Genomic DNA, 10107 nt, shown 5'->3' on the forward strand with positions numbered 1-10107 from the left:
ATTATTACTAATGTATTGTTTAAAAATACACAATAAACCTTGTTGTGCAGTTAAATCTTCAATTGTTATTTTTTTCTATTTCCCATTAACAGTTAAAATAATATTCCTACAGATTTTCTACATATTCTACAGGTAACACGGTAGCACTATAAAAGTAAATAAAATAACATTTCATAACTGTATAATACTATACAGTATTATTAAAAATCAACAGTGTAATACTGTGCTTTAATGTGGTAAAAATTACAGTAAAATAATGTATTTAATTTTACAGTATGCTTAACAGTACTGTATTTAGTGTTACAGTAATTTTACTGTTGAATGAAATACAGCAACTACTGGATAATTGTTGCCAGTAAGTTACTGTTAATTTGACAATAAATTTTTTACAGTGTACATTACGTAAAGAAAACACAGAAGAAAATGAATAGTTGAATAAAGTCGTTATTTTTGGTTGTTTTTTGCGCACAAAAAGTATTCTCGTCGCTTGATAAACTTAAGGTTCAGACACTTGGACTATTTTAACGATGTCTTTACTAACTTTTCTGGGATGGCAGATATTGATTACAGAGAAGCATATGGAGGAGTGAGACAGCTCTCAGATTTAATCAAAAATATCGTAATTTGTGTCTGAAGATGAACGAAAGTCTTGTTGGAGCAACATGAGGGAGAGTGATTACTGACAGAGCTTTTGGGTGAACTAACCCTTTAATATGGACGCTTCACCCCAGCATTTGCATGTGCCCATTTTGGTGTCGTCTTCACATGTAGAATGACATTCGACAGAACTGTTGTGAAAGTGAGCAGACATTAGTGTTGTCAAAGTACTGGTACTGAAAATGTGACGATACCAGCATGTAGTACCGGGTATATTCGGTAACCACTAATAGGCAGCTGCTTTAAGTCGCTTCCGTGTTTTTATCTAAGCGCGGGGCTCCAGACTAACTTTTTTACTAGGAGCACTGTCTGTAGCCGAGATATATTGCGTTGCTAACACAATGCTAAATCATAAATCATATGTATGTACATTAACATTACGATGTCCAGCAATCGATTTAAATAGTACATTGTGTTAAATTTGTCGTTTAATGCGGTCTAAATGTTGTTAGTGGTGAGAATGTTCACGTAAATACGTTCAAAGATCCTATTTTTCAAGCGTATATTTAAATGGACCAGAGTCAGAACTTTTGCCAAGCGTGTCAGGGGTTCTGGGTTCTAATCCGCACTTGTATAGGTTTTTTTTCTCTCATCAAAACCGATTATGTTACAGGTCCAGGCGAAGGTCCTTCATCAGATATGGATACGGCCTGGATCCGGCAGGCTGCGGGAAAACCTCGGGATAAACAAAGACACTAAAATTAGCGTAGATGCCATTCTTCTCATGATGTAACGAGTACATCAGGATTTATGGGAAGTGTTCCTGGTTCCATCTGACCTAATCTATGCAGCCTAACACTGAATTATAGAAGTCTATAATGTATTATGTGAATGCTAGGTCAAAGAGATGTGTCTTCAATCTAGTGTGTGAGTGAATGAAATGTCAATATTCGGGTGAGGGAGCCCTCTGATGGTCAAAGGAGGGAATCGCGGAGTTCGTCTCTGTGACAAGCAGCTTCACATCAGATCATCTGTTATTTTATTACTGAAGCAGTTTTGAAGAGTTTGAAGACCCCTTTCTTTTCATATTTGTGGACTGAAAGTGCTGAAGATGTTTCGCACTGTTTTCTTCTGTCTGTGTTTCTGGCGTCTGGATGGTGAGTTTTAAATCTGCACACACACTGCCAACACACATTTATGTCCAAATACCATGTAAAAGTGGATTTTGCATAATAGGTGCCCTTTAATTCACTCTCTGTGCTGATGCTTCCATACAGTAACATTACACAAGAGAACAATTCATCCACTCTGTTCTTGAATCAATAACGCTTGCATGTGAGATGACTTTGGTTGATGCTTTCTTGTCAAAGTAAGCAAGGGTTCAGCTATAGCCAACTTCTGATTAAAGGCTCTTAAACTTCTGTGTTTCTCTGTTTCTCTGGCCTCGACCACATCATGAACCCTTTCAGCGGTCGGCTCAATCCCCTTTCTGAAACCAGCATTCCCATGAACTTCATATTGTGTTATTGTTGAGTGTCAATCCACAGTATACGAGCCTCTGCTAAACTGCATGTAGTCTCTCATATTATTACACAACCTCACCTTGTTGTTGTGTGATTTAATAAGGCAGACTCTCGCTAATGTGGTGTTTATGTGGAACGTTGGAATCCATAGCGGTTGAATATTAATCACATTTTCATATCAGAGAACTCTTCCATCTCCATAAAGCAATTAGAGAAACACTGAAATCAGTCTGAGAGGAGAAACAATCGAGACATTTAATAAGAAATGAACAAGTTAGAGGAGAGAGCAGAGCCAAACACTCACAGCATCTCATGACAAGATCAAACTGTTGCTTTTAGCTATATTTAGCATGTTATGGGTCAGTTCATTTCTGTGGAAAATTATGTCATTGATCTAGAGGAAGTTGAGGTGTACTGGAGCTCAAAGTGACAAAGTTCAGAGCGTGAAATTATGAGCTTATATACTGTTAGATGTTCACATGCATCAACACTTAAGGATGTGGTTATTTTAGATGTTGGTGGAGTTTCACTTCATTTCACTACAGAGCAGCTTCACATCAGATCATCTGTCATTTTATCACTGAAGCAGTTTTGAAGAGTTTGTCTTTTCATATTTGTGGACTGAAAGCGCTGAAGATGTTTCGCATCGTTTTCTTCTGTCTGTGTTTCTGGCGTCTGGATGGTGAGTTTTAAATATGACTTTGGTTGTTTCTCTTCTGGTACCATGTAATAAATTACAGGTTAAATTAGACAGAGAGGATTTAACATTCACTGTTATTCTCAAATAGAAATAATTGAGCTGTGATTTTACTGTGAGATCAAGTTTGAATTCAGGTCTAAACTCAGTTATTAGTGTAGGCAGAAATAGCGGGGGTCAGGACCCGATCTCAGGGTTTCCCCCCTAAACATATCAGTAAAAACCAAGCTGTGTATTGGAAATAATATAATAATATATACTCAAATAACTGTGTAAGTAGTAAAACAATACAAACGCAAATGAGGTAAAACAAAAAGTTCAGAAACATTGAGTCCTCACTCCCTTCCCTCACAGTGCTTTGATCAGCAGACAAACATAATGATTCATGAGTGACGGGTTTTTAGCGCGATAAGAAATCAGATTTTGAACGTGTTTATCATGCAATTTATATGCGAAAATTTGTTTTTGTGTGCATATGATACGCACTTTATTGCGTGTAATAGGCTTACACACGCACCCAACAACAAGCATTAAGTGTTGTCTATAGCACTACTTGAACAGGATTGGTTTAACCACTATAACCACAGATAAACCACTAATCCTAACCAAACGTATAATACACACTTACACCACACCACTACTAAACCTACCCTAACCATGCGTATCATATGCACATAAAAACTCATTTTCGCGTATAAATTGCATGATAAAGACAATGCGTGCTATAGAGACGCATTTAGTGTGACCGGGTTGGTATATTCAAGTGATCACAATGCCAGGGTTTCCTAAATATAAGTTACACGGTAAAGAGTGGAGTAATGAAGTAATCTTCAAAATCAAAACTGAATATGAAACTATATGATCCTGTCAGCATCAGGACATCTTTTACACTTCTGTCTGAAGTTAAACTGCTTTTGGGGCTTTTGGGCTGGAAATCGTTCTCCCGATCTGGGAATGCTTCTGGTGGAGAGAACAAAGTTCTTCAGTCAAGGCTATTTTATTCACTTTAAACATCAGATGAAGTGGTTATTTTCTCAATGATGCAGAGTCATTTATAAATTAGTCATGATACATTTTTTTTATAACAGATGTATTTTTCCATGAATCTGCTGTGTTAGCGATTATAGCCTTAGCTTGTTTAATACCATAGTTTATTGGATACAACCAGTGATGCCAGTAACATGTTACTGAGTAATTTAGTAACACGTTACTCTAATCTGAACACTTTTTTTCATTAACGAGTATCTAGCGCGTTCCAAACCAGTAATCAGATTAAAGTTACTTATCCAAGTCACTGTGTGTTACTATTTTTGTAATTTTTCTTAGAAGAAATGAGGGCTGATATGCGATATGAAACCGAAATCGCGGCACTCCCTGTGTCCCGGTGTGAGAAGGCAGAAGCGCGACACACACACCCCTTCCAACTCCCAGAGTTATACTTCCAATTCAGATCAAATGCTACCACACCTTTAAATTACTATTAGTATTATTTGAAGTTAACATCATAAATACTAAATACTTTAAAATTGGTCAATTCCAGCGTTATGGACGTGATATTTGCAGTAAAATACTTGAAATATAAATTCTCAGAAAATGCATTTAATACCAATATTGAAACGTCTCTTTATCCATACTCCCTTAATAAAGGAGTCCAGACATTAGAAAAATATCAGTCTACACATGGGTTTTATATTTAATATGAGGGAAATACACATCCGTAACGGACGTGACACAAAAAAATCTTTAACTTTTAGGTGGCAAAAGTACCAAAAATAATACTACCCAACGGATGAAGAAGAGTCTCTCCATAGAACATAATATTCATTTTATTTTATATAGTGTTCGCATTTATGAGGAAAAAACAATGTTACGGACGTGAGCGCCCTGAAAGCGGCACTAAAAGACTGCTTTAAAACTTTCACAGAGACCACAAACAGAAAGCACAAAGTCTTTATTTAAAGTGAATTTCGTTTTGTATTAATTGTATATCTTAAAGGTATAGCGGAGGATCTTTCCGAATTTTAGATAAGACCCGCCCTCTCCACTTTTTGAAAAGTTTGATTGATTCACCAGAATGATTGACAATTAGGAGGACCAATAGTATAGGCATTCCACCCGTAAGTAAAAAAAATCCTCCGCTATACCTTTAATTTTAATCAATGTTTCATCAACCAATTGCCTGGATTTAATAAATAGTAAATATAGCAGACAAGATAATCACGACACGGAGGCGCCAGCGAGTGAACTGAGCTCGTCTCATGAGTCATAAATGAACCGAAACTCAGCGTATAAGGTAGCCTACTTGCCTCACACACCTGAGAAATATATCTATAGAAAGCTTGAGAAGTGTACTTTTAAACAGAACAATTCAAAACGAAAGAAAACAGACTGCTCTCTACTTATGTAATCCGTATGAAATGTGCATTTCTCTCTAGCGCGTTCACTGCGAAGATCACGAGTCAGCATCGTCAACTTCATCTTTGCAGCCGACAAAATGTCTCCTTGCTATATTTGACATATTCATAATCACTGCTTTTGCCGGTTCTTTGTGACAGCTTTTAGGCGCTTTATTGGCAGCGCCACCCGTTACATGAACGCGTCACCACCGCATCAGCACCGTCACTATTTTGAGTTTGTGTCAGCTAAAGATAGCAATATTAAGGTTCGCTGTACACTGTGCTGGTGGGAAAAAAATGTATCTAGCTACAAAAATACTATGTCAAATTTGAAAAAACATTTGGAGTCTTTATTTTATATTTTAGAAAAACAAGTATTTATGTTAAGTGAAGTCAAGAAAGACTGTCTATTTTATTTTTTATAAAATAAAAAAACAAGTATTTCTGTTAAGTTAATTCAAGAAAGACTGTCATTATTTTGTGGAGGGTAGAAGGTAGAGGGTAGGATAAAAGTGTCAGGCATGGAACAGGCACAGATAGACTCCGAAGATATTGACCAGGTAATGTTTCATGATTTCATACAAATATTTGGCTACTGCATAGTCTACTGAACTACTGATGATGGTAATAGATTTACTTACTAACGTTAGTCCATCAACGAGATCGCCAGGTCAGCATCGCTGTTGCATCCAGTGCTGCTTTTTAGCTCGCGCCAACGAGTGAAAGCCTGACCGAGTGTGACTATTGTCCGGTTCCTCACGCGGTCAGATTCTCTCTTCCTTGTCATACATTCTTCCGACCGCGCTTTCTTTGTTGTTTTCCATTGTCGAGTCTTACAAGAATCACGTCTGAAATGAGCGCAATGCAAATGTCTTTTTCTTCTTCTTTCCGTTTCATGACCGTTTACTCCTGAGTGCGCAGCTGCGCGCAAGTGTCTTCGTGCTTCATGTTGTTGTTGATGTGTACCGTCGTGCCGTAAAGCAAGTCATGATTCTCGCAAGATTTGTTGGGGGCGCCTCTCTCAAACTTGCATTGCTGGTTTTTCCAGCGGCGTCCCCCCCCCCCCAAGCTTTACTACCAGGATGATTCGCCCTACTATGAGTTTGTTTATCACTGAAATTACTTTGAAGCTGTTATATTAAGGTTCAATTCTTGCATAGTGTGCCTTTAAAGCTTAAATCTTTGAAAACTCTGTTCTTCAGGTGTGTTTGGTGATGAAGATGAAAAGATTATGATGGAGGGAGAATCATTCACTCTAAACTCTGATCTTACTGAAATAAAGGATGATGATGTGATTCAGTGGAGGTTTGGATATTATGAAGATACTTTAATAGCTGAAATCAATAAACGGGCCGACAGAATCGCTGTATATGATGATGTTCTTGATGGGAGATTCAGAGACAGACTGAAGCTGAACATACGATCTGCATCTCTGACCATCATAAACATCACTGAAGAGACTGGATATTATTCTCTACAGATCAACGGTGTGAGAAAGAAAAGGATCTATATTGGCATCTATAGTGAGTGTGTTGGAGAATTTTCCCTTGATTCATGTCTAAGTATGATGTAATAAAAATGACAAGCATGAAAAAATAGGTCTGAAAAAGATGAGAGAATAGAAAAGTACCCAGTATGCATAAGAAATGCAGAGTGTCAAAATACTGTATGAAACAAAGCACCATTGTGTGAGGTTTGACCAATAGAGAAGACATGTCTAACTGTGTCAAGGTCACCAGGCGTGACAGAGGGGAAGAGATAGATATGAGGGTGCCCATTGGGCATCTAGCGATAAGAAAAAGTATAAGACATGAACACTGGCCATTGTAACCTCAGATGTCCGGATGGCCAGCCGGCTTCTCACTTTGTTACTTGTCAATAAAGTTAATTCTTCTGACCTGGAACCTCGACTCTGAGAAACTTCTTTGAGACCTGAACCAAAAAGAACTATGAATTTGCCACAACAAGTGTTGTAGCCAATTTTGATATGTGTTATGTTTTTTGTTGGTGGTAAGTTGCATGGGGGTGACGCTCTTCCACCTGCACACCAGGGGGCATAGGCAGGGCATCACAGTAGTTGTGGAGGCTATAAGTCACAGGTGAATAGAGACAGGGAATTACGATCTGGGGAAGCCACACAGTTTTTCAACCGTGCATGTGTGCATGTGTGGATGTTCGTGATGGATTTTGTCATGTCCAGCTATTAGCATTATGTTTAATGTTGCTTGCATACGTACGAGCTCAATTTACATCAGCAATGCAAGCAGCAGTGTTTGTAAGTAATTCTACTCTGCATAAAATAAAGTGTTAATCGAATGCCATGGCAGACCTGATTTCTTGCACCATTACGCGTTAGAGACGACTTTAAATTCCCTCAAGTGTTTTTTTTTTTTGTGGTACGATCGCCACTACACATTAGTTTCACCTGTTTTTAATGAACACATTTAAATGAATTCAAACACCATTTTGTTTCTTTTTGTTTGTTTTATGATATTCTTTATTTCAAACTGACATTTTAAATTATTTAGTAAAACATTATTAAGTGATTTCACAGTATTAATCTGACAAACCCTGTTTTGTGTGTGTTCTGTGTGTGTTTTTGGTATCAGGATCAGTGACGTCAGTGTCACTGATGGAGGGAGAATCAGTCACTCTAAACACTGATCTCACTGAAATAAAAAATAATAGTTTTATTCGGTGGATGTTTGGAGAGACTTTAATAGCTGAAATTAGTAAACGGGCCGACAGAATCGCTGTATATGATGATGTTCTTGATGGGAGATTCAGAGACAGACTGAAGCTGAACAATCAAACTGGATCTCTGACCATCACAAACATCACAACTGAACATGCTGGACATTATAGGGGTTGGATAAGTGATGTCTTTCTCGCTGTCTTAGGTAGGTTAAATATCTGTTTTACCATTTTACCGTTTTAATCAAATGAAACAATATTAATCCAAACACCATTTTGCTTCATTTCTGTGTTTTTCTTTTATATTATTGTTAATTTGACATAGGCTATCAATATTTAAACTCTGTTTCTGTTTGTTGATACAGTTGAAATATCAGTGAAGGAGGGAGAATCACTCACTGTAAACTCTGATCTCACTGAAATGAAAGGTTATGATTGGATTCGGTGGATGTTTGGACATGAAAATATTTTAATAGCTGAAATTAATGTAAAGGCCGACAGAATCACTGTATATGATGATTATCTTGGGAGATTCAGAGACAGACTGAAGCTGAACAATCAAACTGGATCTCTGACCATCACAAACATCACAACTGAACATGCTGGAGATTATAAACTACAGATCAAAAGTATGAGAGAGTTTGGGCTTTCAAAAAGTTTCTTATTAAAAGCTTTCAGAGTTTCTGTCTCTGGTGAGTAGAGATAATTTCTCATGTCCTTCAAATATCTTTGTTTTTAACCAGTTATTTACATATTTATTTATTGTTGAATCATTTTATAGTTTGATATGATAGATCATATACACACTGACTCAACCAAAAAGAACCAAAAATAAGATTGTTGATTAGATTTGTTTGTATTTATCTTTTCTCTCTCTCATGTTTTCTAGCCCGTCTGCCTGTTCCTGATATTAGTGTTTATGAACTGATCTGATCTCAGTTTGATGCTTTTATTCCTCAGACTCTGTCCACTGTTGTGGTCCTACTGAAGCCGTGATCCGATTGGTCCTCTCTGCTCTGGTGGGCGTGGCTACTGTCATTCTTCTGGTTTATGACATCAGATCCAGAAGAGCTGAACGAGATCAAGCACATATTCACACATCAGAAAACTAATGGTGTCATTTCTCATATTACAATTTTTTTGTCATTTGTTAATCTTCATTTATTTGTAATGGCTTTATATGCTGGCATTTACTGTATGTTTATTTTCAGGAGGCTTATTTCCACCCTAGAACATAATTTGAGAACAAACAGCAATATATTTTCTCAATAGTGCTCAAAGTGTTAAATGTAAGTGTTTGTCATTGTGAATACATTTTTTTCCCTTTTCTTTACAATCTAGTCATTTATAGTTGATTGGGGACTGTACAAGACTTTAAGTGTCAAAGACTATTTTTAGTGTTGTAGTGTTATTACTGTTCACATTACTCAGTCTTTTACTGACTAAACACGACACATTTGACCAGGGGCCCATTCTTCATACATTGCTTATTACATCTGAGATGAAATGACACATCCAAGATGATAGGTGTGTTCGACATCGGCTGCGGCTAGATGTAACCGATCGGCGAGAGTAGCCGCGTGCAGGCAGGGAGGAACTGCAAACGGAGACGGTCATGCGAATCATGATCTGGCTAACTCGGTTCTTCGAACACACTTGCCGGATATGATTAGTATCGCTGGATTGAGTTATCTGAGATAATTGCGCGTTCATGCGCTGGTTAAAAGGCAAGGCAAGGCAAGTTTATTTATATAGCACATTTCATACACAATGGCAATTCAAAGTGCTTTACATATAAGAAATTAAAATAATAAAAAGAAATAAGAATAATTAAAACAGTTTAGAAAAATAAAAAATAAAATACAGTACAGTACAAACAGTCAGACGAACATTGGCACAGTGCTCATTCAGTCAATGCACAGCTAAACAGATGTGTTTTGAGTCTGGATTTGAATGTGACTACTGTAGGAGCACATCTGATCTCCTCTGGAAGCTGGTTCCAGCTGCGGCTGGCATAATAGCTAAAAGCAGACTCGCCATGCTTTGAGTGAACCCTTGGTATTTCTAGCTGATATGATCCTAATGATCTGAGTGATCTGTTGGGTTTATATTCAGTGAGCATATCTGCAATGTATTGAGGTCCTAGGCCATTGAATGATTTATATACCAGTAATAATACTCTAAAATCGATCCTAAATTT

General features: G+C 37.3%; 1 protein-coding gene across 1 annotated transcript; it reads left to right on the forward strand.

Moving 5' to 3' along the window:
- The first annotated feature begins 2606 nt into the window (after nt 1–2606).
- On the forward strand, nt 2607–9711 carry LOC308692659 (uncharacterized protein). The gene is made up of 5 exons (XM_081368880.1): nt 2607–2802; nt 6416–6736; nt 7823–8113; nt 8273–8599; nt 8868–9711. The coding sequence occupies exons 1-5, from the start codon at nt 2757–2759 to the stop codon at nt 9017–9019; spliced, it is 1137 nt and encodes a 378-aa protein (XP_081225006.1). The 5' UTR covers nt 2607–2756; the 3' UTR covers nt 9020–9711.
- Nucleotides 9712–10107: the final 396 nt, after the last annotated feature.

Source organism: Scardinius erythrophthalmus, assembly GCF_964197995.2.
Source record: "Scardinius erythrophthalmus genome assembly, chromosome: 6".
Lineage (NCBI taxonomy): Eukaryota > Metazoa > Chordata > Actinopteri > Cypriniformes > Leuciscidae > Scardinius > Scardinius erythrophthalmus.